The sequence below is a fragment of the Porites lutea genome, chromosome 4 (assembly GCF_958299795.1).
Source record: "Porites lutea chromosome 4, jaPorLute2.1, whole genome shotgun sequence".
Lineage (NCBI taxonomy): Eukaryota > Metazoa > Cnidaria > Anthozoa > Scleractinia > Poritidae > Porites > Porites lutea.
This window is the reverse complement of record NC_133204.1, coordinates 28,868,393-28,884,352: the sequence shown is the minus strand read 5'-3', so window position 1 is coordinate 28,884,352 and position 15,960 is coordinate 28,868,393. Positions and strand designations below refer to the sequence as shown.

The window sequence follows — 15,960 nt, the reverse complement described above, 5'->3', positions numbered from 1 at the left end:
ATGGGAAAATGACATTGCATCTTATACAAAACCAACAACGAGTAAGAGAAATCTCTAGGGAGCCTCCCCTCATATCATATCGGAAGGTAAAATCCCTTATAGACCTATTAGTTAGAGGGAAGCAGATAAATTCCATCACGACTCATTGTAGGAGTCGTGTGTTGTGACTGTCGTTGCCAGGTTTTAAACCTGGTAACCTGAGATATGTCAAAGTTTGATTCCATGCTTCCCTGGTTAAGTCCAACCAAAGGAGTCCCAGGAGACCCAAGGGGACTGCAGTGTACTTCATTTTCCCTGTCCCCCCATCCCTTGTCATGACACAAGTTAAAGGAAAGCCATAAAATTACCTTCTCATCGATATCTCCCTATTCCCAACATTTCATTTCCTCCCTCCTATCTCCCTCCTCCGCCCCGAGTTCTCCCTCCTTCCCATTATGTACCTCCCCCCTCCATTTTGCTGTCTAGGTGCTTCGTTTCTTGGGGAAGGCATGGCGGCTGATGGTTCCTCTGTAACATAGAACATGCAATGACTCACTACTCGACAAGGAAATGCAAATAGCACAGTCAAAGCATCCAGAAATGCTTTGCGAAAACGCCTGTATAAACCGATGTAAAAGAGAGGATTTAATGCACTATTTGCGTGCCCCAGCCAAAAATTGAAAGTCCAAACCGCGATAGGAATTTTTTCCCAAACAGCTGGCTGAAAAAACATGAGGTAGTGATTTATATAACAAGGTAGCCAGCATAAGGCGAATCCGACCACGATGATGGCTAACATTCTGATGACTTTCCGGTTCGCGGCTGTCGAGCTTCTGTTACTGGAAGAATTTCCTGGAGACTTGTGAAACCAGACTCTACGAGCAACGAGGCAGTTGACTACAGCTGTTATTAACAGTGGAAGTGCATAAAAGGCAATAAAGGCAAAAATGTGAAAAGCTCTCATGACGAGATATGTTTCTTTGCTGTTCTTGGACCAAAGGAGGCAAACATAATAGTCTCCAAACTTCTCAACTTTGAAGAACAATAAGTATGGCATAACAGCGAGTAATGAGACAAACCATATTATCATTGTGATCGTCTTATGTTTATGGAAAAGGGTTAGTTTTAGAGGGTAATAGATAACAAAGAAGCGATCGATGGAGATAATAGTCAATGTTATCACAGAAGCGGCGATGGAGACAAGTATGGCATAGAAAAACAGTTTACACGTGATAGTTCCCATTGTTCCACCGAACCAGCGATTATAATCGAAATACATAACCCACACACAGTAAGGCATCTCTGTCAGGGTTAGAATTAAGTCAGCAACTGCCAAGTTCTTGATCAGCAGATAAGTGATTCGCTTCGAAGGGGTTTTGGCTCTCTCCACCACCTGTAGTCCCACAGAATTGCCGAATAGCGATATTACAAAGATCGTTATGTACGCAAAGGTGAATCCAACTTTGGTTTCCATGGTGTATCCAAATTTGATTGAGTGCAAAGGGTCTAATATGACGTTATTCATAGGGGTTCTTTTTTGATTGCTGAAATTCATTCTACAAAAAATAAGGCGCCAGAAAACGTTATTATTAGTACAATGTAATTTAAGGTAAAGAAATAATTAACGTGTTAGCACCTATGAATTTAAAAACTCCCGTGTATATCCCCAAGCCCTGGCCGAAACCAAAATTTGTTCGCCATGGATACATTATAATCGCTATCCCAATTTACGCCTCACCACGAGAGTTATTTAAGACTGCTCGGCATACTTGTTAGGCACGTGCAGGAGAATTTTTTCTCCCTTTAGAGTTTGTGATTTTGTTAAAATTTTCTCCTCAGTGATACAAGAAGATCGAATGAGTTGGTAGAGTAAACTTTGGGAGCTCCGCTGAAAACTCTGTTCGAAGAAAGCTCTCAGTCCTGCACGAGCCAGACTGGTACACGGCGAACAGTCGAGTTTGCAGGTGAACTCCTTCCTATGAGATCAGGAAAGCAGCCCGATAGATGCTGGCCTCTGACTGGGCACAAAAAACAGACAAGCATTTGAATATGTCGTAGAACTGGTTCGTTAATACTATTATCCCCGTGGCTCTCTCGCCCGTTCCTGAAAACTTTTGCCGCCTTTTTTCCTGACCCAACTGACCATCCCTGGGTGGCCGAATTGAGCTATTCCTGAATGAATGAAAGAAATTTCACAGTTAACCGGTTTCCTCGATTAGAGTGTCGCTAAATCTAACTGCAACGCCACGTACTATGGACACTAATAACTTTTATGGAATTGCAAACTGATCATAGAATTAAATCATGTCGTTTGTGACTCATTTCGCAAATTCCTTGTGGAAATGGTTATGTGGACCGCAGTTTGGTGCATTCTTTGTTTCCTTTAAGAATAAGCTCTGACGGGTCAACGGTTTTCTGTTTTGTTTGATTTCAGGAAGTTAAATTTTGTCAAATTTTCGACTTTTCATTTGCCTGTAAATTAGGAGGATAGGTATAATAAAAAATTCCATGTTTATTAGTATTCTTGATATAAAATGTTAATCCTAATAGATGTTCCATTATATATTTCAATCATCCAATGCCGAATTCAAAGCCCAAATCAGGGGCACCCAACGACTGCTTTCTGTAAAATATCTTTTCGGAGAAGCAAATATTGCCTAGAATTTTCTATTACTTGAGGACGGCTAAGAATTTCTCGATAACCGTTCCATTCATGTACAATTTTCGAAACTTTTCTCATAAATACCCTACGATTTTCCGAAGCTCAATTTGTCACATTTCACTCCCCAAGGAAAACGCTGTTTTTCGTAGAAAAACGAAACCTAAAACTTTCGGATTCAAAAAATGTGATTGAGAGAGGAATCAGAAAAATTTTCACATTGGTTAAAGGATAAATTGCATCCAAAATTGTCGGGAAAATAATTCTGAAGCCCTTGTAATTTCGACAAGACGCAAAGTCGCCTAGGATGACCAAACAGAATCCAATTTTATATCACCGCTTAGAATGTATTTCTTGAGATCTAAAACTACTCTGGACAGTCTGAAAAGTGTTTTCAACGTATTTAGAAGGAACTCGTCGTTGGGTGCCTCTGCCTAATGACCCCTGACTTTTCAGTTTGCAAATGATGCAGATGGTGATAGTCAATTGCACAATATATCTACCGAATATTGATGAGTTTTTCAAGAGTTAAGACTTTCCAATGCGGATAAACTTTTTCAAGACAAAAATTTTCATCATAGAGTTTTTAGTTTGGATAGTTCAAAAGACAATTCCAAATTTGTCTGCTTATGCGGATCGGACCTTAGATAAATCCGTCATTTTTCAAACTTTGTTTGCAACGAGACAATCTTCAAAGCGCCGAGGACAAAATTTGCTTTGGGTAAAAACTGAACACAGCTGTTGATGAACAGAACATGACTAAATAAGCGAAATGTGTTGTAAAGCCATTATCCTTTCCAGCGTTGGCAGATATGGCGGGCTGTTAAAAGTAAATTGTTTCCAGTGCAGATAATTTTTTAAAAATAAAAATTATAACCATACAATGTAAGGTTGAAATGTTTTAAAGAGAATTCCTAATTTGTCTGCCAATGCAGATAGCGGGACCCGTTAACTTTGGGAAATTCGTTTGAAGCGCAAATAAAATACTCAAGACAGTTCTCGTTATACATATGTTTTATCAAATTGCTTAAATATCTTGTAGCTTGTCTTTCAGGAAAAACTAAACTGTAGCACATAGCTAAATTTTTATCGCTACTTTAAGCCAAAATTAAGAACTAGCTAAGAACTTCGGTCAGTTGAAAGGGAATCCCCGTCTAAAATGTAGCTGTTCTTTCAGATCATTCTTAAGATAATTTTTCTAGTAGTAGGAGTCTTTTATAAATCAACTTATCGGGAATATGACACCTCCTTCTTCGCTTTTGCGTTTTATAAGCAAAGTTTTGATGAAGTTTACCTGTCATTTTGTATTACCTCATCTAGGTTGTTCTGAAGTCTTCGGCAGCGAAAATTGATTTTCTTGACTTTCTCCAAGGCGAAGTGCACTTTTCTAGAACAAACTGCATCAAGTTTAGTAACTTGCTAATACCTACACCTGTATCTCTAAATATGAGAAAAATATTTAATATAGTGGAAGCTCTCGTGAGCGGACACCTTCGATACGCGAAAAAGGTGTACGTAACTGGAGCTGGCCGCTTGCGCGGGAATGTTAAAATAAAGACTGACATTGTATGGAAGTTGAAAGTAACATGGTTTTGTGAAGGCTGCTGTAAGTAGCCTCCGTAGCTGGCGGGATCATTCGCTCAAGCAGCAAAGTTTTGGCAGAGGAGCTACGAAGTTGGCAGAGAATAGGGCTTCGCCGCCTGAAATATTCTCACACGCGCACGCAAAACAGTTCCGCCAGCTACGGAGGCTAGCTGTAAGTAGAGTTGTTCGCTTACCAGAGTGTCCTAAAGGAGATCTTCCACTGTATGAGCAATGTTTTATAAATATTTTTGTTTTTCTTATCAAGTAAATCTTTCACTTTAGCTAAAATAGAGTCTCAAAATGCCTTTAACTCTATTTCTATGTACCTCATTGTTTTACACAAAAAATATAATGCAAGTGAGATATAAAACCTTTTAATTAAATGATACCTACAGAATGAAACGGAGACCTGCCTTTCCAGATCGTTTCGTCTTTTCTTGGCGCTGGCAAAATGAAACTAAATATGAAAAACAGGAATTAGTACCGTTGTATTGGTTAATAATTAGCTATTACAGCTGTACAACCTCATAAAAAAATTAGTTGTTGTCGAGATATTTTGGGTTGAGTTTAAGTGGTCAGTACTAATACTAACAGTTAGACCTACATGATGGTGATAATCGACCTATATTGTATCAAACCTTATGTTTCGTTCTGTTTGAAAACGTGTGTGAAATTAATTGACGAAAACTTCAGCCAATTGTGAGAAAGGAACGTTAAATTATCATGCATGCACTGTGGAATAGCCTCGGCTTCGCAGCATGTGTTTAGTGGGAAGGATGCGTTTAAAGGGTGAATTAAGGCGGGGACCTTAATTTCCCATTTTTCTTCCCTTCAAGCATCTGTCAAGCAGCTCGGATTTTTTGTTATGAAACATGGTCTACTTATTAAAAAAAATATGTGATGATGATAAGTTGGAAATTATCGTCTTTTTCATGGCCTTCATGTAAAGCAAAAGTCTTCCAGTCCATTTTTTGGTCTTTTTGTTAGTTTTTTAAATTGCGTTTACTGCTTGGTCTTTTACATGTATCATTCAATGGTTACTGTCTCAAATTTATATTTTCATGTGAACATTATTAGGTAATTAACGATGCATTTGAAACCGGAAGCCAAGGGCGCGATCCATTCAACCAACATTCAGACCGGTCCGACCGGGAAAAGAGGACCACCTCAAAAGGTGGACCTGTTTTTTCGAAACTTTTCCGGTTGGACCGAACCGATCCATTGAGTTTTGGACCGAAATTTCCGGAAACTTTGGTTGAATGGATCGCGCCCCAAGAGAACTATAGAACAAACGGAAAAGTTAGCTATTATTGAGGGAAGTAAAATTATCTCAGAATTCCTTGGACGTGTTTTAAAATTAATGTCATTCATTAAGCTTGTTTTGTGTAATGAATCACCCCAGGAAAATAAATCTTCGGTATGAAAAATGCAAATTTTGAGAAACTTGGCCGTCAAAGTCGGTTGCCAAGGTAATAAAGTGTTGACGTCCACTCACGACAACTGTGTTCCCAAACACTTTCTTGGAAAAGTCGCAAAGTTTGGCGGTCGAAGCCTATACGATTTTTTTTAAGTGAGGGGAGCCTCAAGAGTCCCACGACCTGAATACGGTTAAGTTCATCTTGTTTTGGTGCTAATCAGGGGCCTGGGCTCCTCCGTTTTAGTAACTACAGCCATATGATGTCCGTGACATGTTTCTTTTCACCGAATACCGTAAGTTTAAAATCAGAAACCCCGCAGGCCGTAAGATGGGATTTTAATCACCGCGTCGCAACACAAAACATATAAGCGACACCGCGGCAACAACGCAAATCCCCATGTCCCTCTCCAAACGGTCATCGCAATAGATTTCTTATTGCTCAGTTTCTCTCAATAGAGCTTTGGAAAAAAAAAAAAACTTTCAGATGAGTAGATAGATCGTCAGTGCTCTTAAGTATTTTGCATTCTCATTTCTCCTTCATCCGGTGGTGGAGACAGTATAATGAGTAATGATGTTTACACAGAAAGTGATGAATAATGAAAATTGGGATTCAGAAATTATGAATCACACATTCTAACCATCAGAATAGTAAACAATTCAGTATAAACTTCAGTTCCAAACAAAAAAGTAAATTTGAAATAAAAATAAAAATGAGGTTAACTAAAAAAAGAACAAAATATCTTACTCCCTTTCAGAGCTAAAATGACTTTAATTTAAATTCAAAATCTTTTGAATATTAAGTAGGCATATTGTCTACAGTACGCATCTAATGCACGGATTCTTCTTGTGCAAGAAACTTTATACCTAGTAAAATAAACATTGCACGATGGCTTTATTGTACTCCCAGTGTTAAAAAAATCCAAGACTGTTCTGTAGGAAAAACAGGGGACAGTGAACAGTCTACCAGAATACATTTCGTTTTCTTCTTCGTATTTGAATTTGGTACGTAATCCCAGCGAATATACATGTTGAAACAAAGCTGTTCAAGACACTTACGGTACGTGTTTTAAATATTACTTAACCTTGCTCGCAATCCACTTAATCAGGAATGCAATGTTTTCAAATGTCAATTTCTTCACCCTTCGGTCTCCATTTTGAGTCAAATTCCCATCCCTGGGGCAAACTAATAGGCACTCACAACAGTCTTTATTGCAGCACTGAGCGTCTCCAGACAGAAATAATTACTTGGTGACAAAATAATGGTATCCACAAACTTTCTGCATTTCCCCAAGTGTAGAAGATATATTCGAGCTGGATATTTAGTGTAGCTAGCAATTTAACACACTTGCCATACTCCCGAAAGTACGTTTAACTGTCTCACACAGTGTTTACAGCAATGCGAAATGTGCAATGCCATCCCGAAAATGAGATGCCATCATCAAGAAGGGTTAATGTCTTAGGGCTGTTGTTTTGTACCTGTGGTCCAGAATATCATTTAATTGGACATTTTGAGTATGCTAGCAAATCTAACACAAAATTCCAGGAATCTTTCATGTCTTTTTTATCTTTCTTTTCATCAAAAACTTGAGGCAGGGCAGCATCTGGTGGAAACATGTAAGTAGAAAGCATATTTTCAAAATGAGACTTTGTGTAAGTTTTGCTTCTGAATGCTGAGGGACAAAATACTTTTTGTCATAAATTAAACCTCAAAATCTACAAAAGCAAGTTTTGTTCTGCCATCCTTCACAAACAAATGAACACATCAAAATGTGGGAAACTCATCCAAATGACTACTGGGTATTTTCTAAGATAGTGGACCTCTTATCACTCATTCCCTAGCCTGCGAAAACATCCGTTTCTCCTCGCTCTTCGCCGCTGGGGACGTTTCGCGCGGGGGAACGTCTGCGACTCGGCGACAGAAATTCCATACTGATGACGTAAAATATGTCCAGAATCCGGTCAGAAGCTCTGATTGGTCGACAGAGTAGTTACATTGTTTTAGCTATTGTTTACGAATGACAGACGAAAGACAAAAGGCCACAAAGGTCAAATGTGAACGCGATGAATCTCTAACAAAACAGTCAATATTTGTGGATATAGTCTTCTCTAGAACAAGCATTTGAGTTTTGCTGGAGCTCGTTCGCAGATGAACACAACACTTTACCAAAATCGATTACGAAAAACCTAAAATCGAACAAATTTGCATTTGCAACCCCATGACTACCGGATTTATTATGAAAACACTGATTTACGTCATCAGTATGGAATTTTTGTCGTGGAGTCGCAGACGTTCCTCCGCGCGAAACGTCCCCAGCAGCGAAGAGCGAGGAGAAACGGATGTTTTCGCAGGCTACTCATTCCCTGGTCCTCCACTTTCCAAGATGGCGGCTGAGTCAAATTTCCCACCCTGGGACGTTCAGGATGTCAAATTCCCTACCCACATGCGCTTCACTGGGTGTAATTCCCGTGGGTTGTAATATTTTGACAGTTGTAATGTATTCATCTCAGCTCTCGAACATTAATTGTTATTTTATATGTAACTTTATTCATCTATCGATTGATTTTTTACCGTTAACCCCCAGAGATTGTGCGACGGCATTGGTTGGTGAATACGTTCCCAATTTTTTCCCATCGGGTTTTTTGGGCTTTCGTATCAGGAGGCGCACGTTAATAGTTTAATAGTTTAGCCTGAGTGACTTTATTTAGGATTATTTCATGAATCACACATTTTCTTTTGTTATTCAACATCCTTTATTTAACTTACATACTTCATGAATATTTAACTAACTGAAAGTCCGGGGAGGGCTTGATAATGTAGCAGGGAAGAGCGGGGCTGATGAATTGAATAAATTGCTAATTATAAATGCAAGGGCAATATCTATATAAATACCCGGTGTTTATCTGTATATTGCCCTGCTGCCCTGGGCAATATACAAATAAATCCCTTCCATTTATAATGAGCAATTAAAGCAAATCATACACGTCCTTTGACCCCGCCAAACATTCTGAGAAAATTTCTCCCTTTAATACAAATATAGAAATTTATACTGCAACTATAGAAAATACAGTAGTATCCCATATATCATACAGGCTATGTGTTCACTCTAAGAAAATTTTAAGTCTCTGGAAAATTTCGTTGTCACTTACACGCTTCCATGTTCTTTCTTCTTCCGAATTTCCAAAACAAACTTCCCAAGCCAGTAGTCAAGCTGCTCATTAGCGACTTTCTTAATGTCAGAATTGACTTCGTAGTATTTCTCTTTGCTGCTATTCTTTTTAATTTTTACATTGCGTTCGACGGCCCATTCCTCCCAGCAACGTACCGCCCATGAAGTATTAACTTTCGTGTTTGCCGGCATTCTGGACTCTCTTCTCTTCTCGACTTCGTTATCACAAACAACAACGATATTACGCCCAGGATTTTCTTTCTTTTCGACTTCAACACTATCTCGTTCGCTTACTTCTCTAAAGTCTCCCACTAACTCTTCCAAATTCAACTCAGGGGAAAAAGGCTCCTAAGAGAAAGTATTTTGCGTTAGGAAAATTTCGTCGTCACTATCAATTGCCGCTCTCACAAGTGTACTGGCCCCCCAGAAAAATACCAAGACAAAAATAAAAAAAACACAAAAGGTTTGAAATTTGATTGTTGTCGGCTTAGCAAACAAACAATGCGCTATTGTTTTCCGTTTCTCACCTAAGTGAGAACAAGTGGTTTGAACAAATTATGACCCGTGAAACGCCCTTTCTCGATGCTGCGTGAAAACCTTTACGATACTTACAATGAAATACGTCATTGTCTGCGGTCGGATCAAAAAATGACAAACAAACACATGGCAAAAACAAGTGGCCAATTATTGCCCTGTGAAAGACGACCTTTATGTAAACTATACCTCATGAATAATATCATGAAATAAGTTAGATAAACCCCTCGAACGTCGGTATTAATCCATATACATCCCTCGGGCCTACGGCCCTCGCGATGTATATGGCTTAATACCTCCGTTCTCGGGCTTTATCTCTTACATATTTGTATACCATTCTTTAGTTATGATGGTGAATATTTGGACGGCAATAAACACTCAGGCTCACAGTTCGAGCTGCACACCCATTCCCGTCTCTTAGTCTTGAATATAAATAGGAAAAAACATTATTTCCTTTGGCGCCAATCCACTAAAACGCAAACGAATTCCGAAATGGCGGCGGGAGTGGACACGCTTTACGGTCAGTTATTAAAGATGTAGCCTCCTTCAGGCTCCGGTTGTTCAAACGTTGGATAGCGCTATCTACCGGATAAATCGCTATCCAAAGGATAAATATTTATGTAGATTAATTGCATTATCCACTGGATAGATTTATCCAGTGAATAGCGTTATCCATCTTTCGAACAACTGGACGCCGGGGCCAATTCTTTCAGGCCCTATGGGTGAGGCAATCGGCCTACACGACTTTCAAATTCTTCTGAGTTTAGTACCCTTCAGTTAGGTGAGTATATACTCTGGCCGTTCCAGAAATCCATTCTCAAAATTCCTAGGATGAAATGAACTGTGCTTACGGTTGATAAAGCTCTCTCCCTTTTTATCTTGGCTCTTTGTAACTCGCTGTCGCGCGAACTGTTAGGAATTAGATAAGAAAAAAATAACCTTTAGAACCCTGGGTAGTGAGCATGGTGCTTGATATTTTGAACTAAGGATGCAATTATCGAACAGGAGGCTGAATGATGTTGAGCTGATGGTACAGAGAAGAAAACCTCAGAAAATTTTGTTTAAAAAACAGGATGTAGTATGAATGATAAGAAATTTCACTTGTCAGCTGTTTAGTTATGGGTTTGTTGCTTATAAACAGAGTAAGAGTTTAATTTTTTTTCACTTTTTTTCGATGTCTCAAAACGTTGCAAGAGGCTATTGGAAATTAATTTTTTTCCAATGTAATGAGGTGAATTTCTTGAACGTATTTTAAAATCTCACATTGTAAATCTTACCTTCTTGGTCTCGTGTACGGGATCAGCTCGCAGGAACAAGGTTGCTTAACGGCTTAGGGAAGATATAATCAACGTTTAAAATATGGACATGTCTACGACGTATTTTAACGAAATGTCATCCATCTTCCGTTTCTGTGCTAACTGCATGTGATACTTGCCTAGGCTGTTGGCTCATTTACCATAGTAATTTGTATTTTTTCTTTCTCTTTCTTCAAAATTACAACTTTGATTATGTTTCATGATCATTTGTGCAGCTCACGATATAACCCACTTCCTACTACGGGCGTGCGTCAGTTAAAAGGGTTTATTACGGGTTTTCATATTCATATTCATTGGTCAGTAATAAACAACTTGTCTGACATATACGTAATGGAAGTCGTTTATTGTTTATTCTTTGCACATTGCTTCGCTTTCCAGTATTAAAGGTCAATTAAATAATAATAATAATAATAATAATTATATTAATAGAACTAATGGAATGATAAGACAATAAACAAAGAGTGTCTAGGTGCTTAATACGTACAAAGCCACTACTCATCGGAATTATTTATAGCTGAATGTCTGAATAAAATAGCCTAGCTTAACGTTATTCACTAACGGGACTTTTTTTTTTTTGCTCCAAAACGAATCATGCTACGGCCACCAGAGTAGACTTTAACCAAATTAAAAAGTACTTACATAGTAAGCTGCGTGATAAAATCAAGAAGTTGGCTACCACATGAATTATCTTCAACAATAGCAGCTCAAAAGCCCCACGGTATGAAAAGGGTTAAATGATTATTCGACCCTAAATTAAACTTCCTTAGCTCGAAAACGAAAACCAATCAGAGCTTCCGTTTTATCACAGTCATCATCATAGTCCACCTACACTATTAAGGTGTTTTAGAACTTATTTAGCAAAGCATTTCATTGGTTTTATACTTAAGGATCTTCACTAGCTACAGTTAAGAATGACGTCACTTTACTAAGAGATAAATAGGATAAGCAGAACAAATAAGTCAAACTCGAGTCTACTTTTCACATTTGCTACGTCGGGCGAGCCTTCTCACTCGCTGAACTGCCACACAAATATGGTGTGGTGGCTCAAACAATAGCTGAAGATAAAATGTTAACCGTATATACTGAGGGATTATAGTTGATGGATTCTGCAGCGGAAGATCTCAAAGATCCAAAAGGGGGCCTCGATACTTTGCTCGTACGTAGCCGCGGTCAGTCCTTTTTTGTTTGTTTCCTTTTTTATTAGCATATAATATGCGAAACCTCAGCTCTTGCGAAAGGACAATCGCCGTGGTTACTGTCCGTGAAGTATTTTTAAGAAAAAGACGACCGCAGTTTTGTTTTGAGACTGTCTTTTGCACTGGTCGTACGTAGAAATATCTCCGATAACGACCTTTTCCTGTCCAAAGCAGAACCAAGGTTAGCAACAGTTTTGGATTCGCTATCCTTTTCCTTGGTTTTGGAATCCGAAAATCGAACATAGGCTTGGTCGCTATTCACAGATCCTTTTGAGGAACTCTTATACACAGAATTAGTTGATTCTGAGGAGATGCTGTCGCTGGAATCTCTCACTGGTATCGCTTGATCTATAGGGCAGATATCGGTTTGATCGTCCTCCTCGAAGGCAGGGTTACAAAGCTCCGCTGGAGAGACGGAAGCCTCGGAAGACGAATTCCAGACACTTGTACTGGAAGTAAATTCATTTGAAGTGCGAAACGCGTCAACGTTTATCGATAGCAGATCATTTGCCACACTTTTCTTTGGTGTAAATTTAAGCTTAATCGGCTTGCTGCGTCCGCTTTGTATCGCCTTATGGTAGCTGTCCCGCATGTCAAACATTCCAAGCGGTACATTGGGAGGGAAAATGACTGATCGGGTTTTTTCAAAGCTTGATTCTCGGCGTAAGTAAGCGCTTCGTACCGTGCGTCCGTACGCGCTCTTGCTGTAATCTGACAGCCGCACCTTTTTACAGCACAATCCGAGTAAAATCTTTCGAAACGCTCGCCGAAAATCTTTTTTGCGGAAGCCATAAATAACGAGATTACAAACCGAATTCCCGTACTGAAGCCACTTGCTTACGGAAAAAATCCACTTTGGCAAAGTCATAAGGCCTGGACAACCAGCTCCCTTGAACAGTGTGGCTATACAAACCGCGAACCCGAAGTTGATGCCAAAAAATGGAGTCCAGCAGATGACAAAAAGGCCAATGACTACGGCTACTGTTGTAGCAATACGCAAATCCTGAAAAAAAAAAACAAGATCGTTAAATTGTGGCTTATAGTAAAATCATTAAAGCATACAAAACACGGTGTGAAAAGAACGTCCATTTTAATGGAATAAATAACAAACTACTCATCTATGCAAGAATCCAGACAATCAAAGGAAGAACAGAAAATATTAAGTAAACGTGATTTTGAAAGCAGAAAAAGAAAGCAAAGAACAAAAAAAAAAAGAACAAAAAAAAAAGAAAAGCGTCAGTGGAAATTATCTGACCAACGACAAAATTCACTTTGTCTCAGACTTAGTTGTACTGTGTTTAGATGCCTATGTAAATGTAACCTTTATGTCATGTAACACTGAGCTGAGTTTAATAAATCATTTTGTCTTGTCTTGTCTTGTCAGTCTTCGTTAGTCGTACTTCTTTATAGTTTTTGTGCTCTTCCGTCAAGTGACCATCCTATTGCGTCATTCACTGTGCGTTTCTTTCTGTTGCGCAAACCACTGTTGGTTAGCCGTCGTTAGTAATGTTGTATGTGCGTGTACTTCACTCCATGAAACTGATTAAGAACTGTTTGTTTGTACAGCTTTGCCAGTGTTGGCCCTACACTGAAGGGGGATAGTGTATGCACGTGCCTAAAATCAACACCAATATTCAGCGTCATTGGATAGTCAAGTAATGAAAGATAACGTGGTCGATAAGATCCGAAGACTGATGAACACCATGCGACAAGGGCGGTTAGAGTATTTGGAAGTGTTTTGATTTGCTGTCCCAGTACAGTTTTAACAACTTTTATTTGTGTGGTGTATTTATCATGCTAAGTTACTTTATATCTACCACGGGGAATCCATGGAAACTTCTTTACGGTGCGAACACCAAAGGGACAAAGTCAGATGTCCGCACAATAAAGGTGTCCGTTATTATACTGATAGGAACTACATGAAGTGTACTATCTTTAGGAGCAAGTGAGCTGTAAGTAATAGAGGTGTCTGTCAGAAGAGGTTTGACTACATCTCGGAAATCATTTCCCTCAGTTACTGTAAAACTGAACTGAATTAAGCGGTCACTTCTATTAGGCGGTTACGTTACTATTAGACGGTCACTTTGACAATATTTACCATACTAATGCAACAGATACAGTTTAATGGTGTTTACTGGTCTCTTACTTCCTTTTTTGCCACAAGAAAAGGTAGAAGCACTTTGAAGTAGTTTGTCGCGGGTTCGCTCTTTCACCATCTTTATTTGGTTGAACAACTCTTAGGTTTGTCAAAGCTGTATTAAACCGTCAACCTGTATTAAGCGTTCAGTAAGCCATTCCCAAAGGGTGACCGCATAATACAGGTTTGACAATACCGTATTTATTCGAATAAGCGCCCAACCTCGAATTAGCGCCCACCTCGAATAAGCGCCCACCTCGAATAAGCGCCCATTCTAAAGGCAGAAAAAGTTAATAAGCGCCCACCCCCTCCTCCTCCCAATCAAACTCAAATAAGCGCTCACCCCCACCCCACCCACTTGAGTGAATAAATTCTAATAAGAGACTTCCCGGGGGACGGAGTTTTCTTCGAATTATTATACAGAAACCTTTCTTTGTTACTTCTTCGCGTTTTGTTATTAGCATTATTTGTTTTGTTGCAAAATAAACTTACTTCACTTGCTGAAAATAGTGAAAATTTAATAAGCGCCCAGCCTCGAATAAGCGCCCACCTCGAATGAGCGCCCACTCTCAAGGTCCAAAAATTTAATAAGCGCCCAGGGCGGTTAATCGAATAAATACGGTATATGTGTTTTTTTAAGAACGTTAGCTACAATTTTCATGAGATTGCAACATATTACCAAAACATGGGCTATGATCACTGCATGCCATTCAGCACTGGGAAAAATCGAGAAAAAGCACACATGATAATGATCATGCAGACAGTACGGTCCAGTGGTAGAATTACTGTGGCTATCAATAGCAATAGCATAGCATAGTACCTTTTTGAACGAACTGACGCCTCTGCCTCGTGCATGCGCTCTAGCTATGTGAAAGATCGTACCATAAGCTACCAAAATAACGATGAGTGGCGTGAAGAAGAATGCGACAGTTACAATTATGCCATAGAATTTCTCTTGCTCCAAGGGTAGAAATTCTATCATTGATCCAGCTAATGAGGAAAGAATCCATACAACGACGATTATGGCTACCACAGACCCTGTAGACAGCAAATAGACAAATGGTCAAATGTGACTTATAACTTATTGGACGGTTTAGTATGTAATACCGTGAAATATTTTTTAACGAATCATGTAGCATTTTCCTACTGAGTCAGAAGGGCGCGATATCACAGACTAGAACGTTCAATAGAAGACCGGACTCAGGAAAGTGGTGGTAATCGAGCCGAATGATATGTCTGCAAAATACGGGATAGCCGTTAGTGCCGACATGAAAAGCTCTCGGGGAAAATTATGAACGGTAACGGCACAGAACTGCAACAAGCCCGGTTTACACACACCGAACATCGTCTCTGCGGTTGACAGAGAGGATCTGCACCAAATTCTAATCCTCACTCTAAATATCTACTTTAGTCTCAGTAGGTTCCACTCCTCGCTTCGACGAAGAGCGGCCGAAACGTCTTTGACATGTGACGCCGGGTCCACTTTTCGACACTTCCAAGACCGGAGCCGAAATCACCGTATCATGTGTGAACAAAAGCCCCATTCGGTATGGTCGTCAGCCCAAAAGCTATCCGGTTCAGAGTGAACATGACGTTAATGGGTGTGTTTACTTACATCAGGAATTCGCGACAAACTCAAGGGAAGTGACTTTACGCGCACGAGCGAGTATATTCCATTGGTCAGAAATGAAAACTTCTATCAAACTGCTTTGTCTGGTAAATAGAGTTTTTCAGAGTTTTCGTCAACGCCTTGAGAAAAAAACATTTGTCTACTAGGAAAGAAAGAGACGAGGCTTGGCATAACGGTTTTCACAAATCTCAGAGGAGAGAAAACTCAATTGAATAAATTCCAGTAGTAAGAAAGAGCATTTTTTCGCAAATTTAAGGAGTTTCAACTGAAGAGAAATTTGCCAACAGCGAAATGATAATTCATCTTTTATACATACACTGTTTACATGAAAGTAGCCATTA

At 39.3% G+C, this 15,960-nt stretch overlaps 2 protein-coding genes across 2 annotated transcripts; both read right to left on the bottom strand.

Moving 5' to 3' along the window:
- Positions 1 to 379: 379 nt before the first annotated feature.
- LOC140934506 (substance-P receptor-like) lies at positions 380 to 1,511 on the bottom strand. The gene has a single exon (XM_073384118.1). The coding sequence runs from the start codon at positions 1,502 to 1,504 to the stop codon at positions 380 to 382; it is 1,125 nt and encodes a 374-aa protein (XP_073240219.1). The 5' UTR covers positions 1,505 to 1,511.
- Positions 1,512 to 11,673: 10,162 nt separating this feature from the next.
- LOC140935256 (uncharacterized) lies at positions 11,674 to 15,048 on the bottom strand. The gene is made up of 2 exons (XM_073384803.1): positions 14,810 to 15,048; positions 11,674 to 12,855 (listed from the first exon to the last, which is right to left on the bottom strand). Exons 1-2 carry the CDS (start codon positions 14,969 to 14,971, stop codon positions 11,929 to 11,931), a joined length of 1,089 nt encoding a protein of 362 aa, XP_073240904.1. The 5' UTR covers positions 14,972 to 15,048; the 3' UTR covers positions 11,674 to 11,928.
- Between the last annotated feature and the right edge of the window lie 912 nt (positions 15,049 to 15,960).

Coding starts and splice junctions, on each gene's coding strand:
- LOC140934506 (XM_073384118.1), bottom strand. CDS start 1,504: ATGAATAACGTCATATTAGACCCTTTGCACTCAATCAAATTTGGATAC.
- LOC140935256 (XM_073384803.1), bottom strand. CDS start 14,971: ATGATAGAATTTCTACCCTTGGAGCAAGAGAAATTCTATGGCATAATT. Junction 12,856..14,809: donor GCGTCAGTTCGTTCAAAAAG/GTACTATGCTAT, acceptor TTTTTTTTTCAG/GATTTGCGTATTGCTACAAC.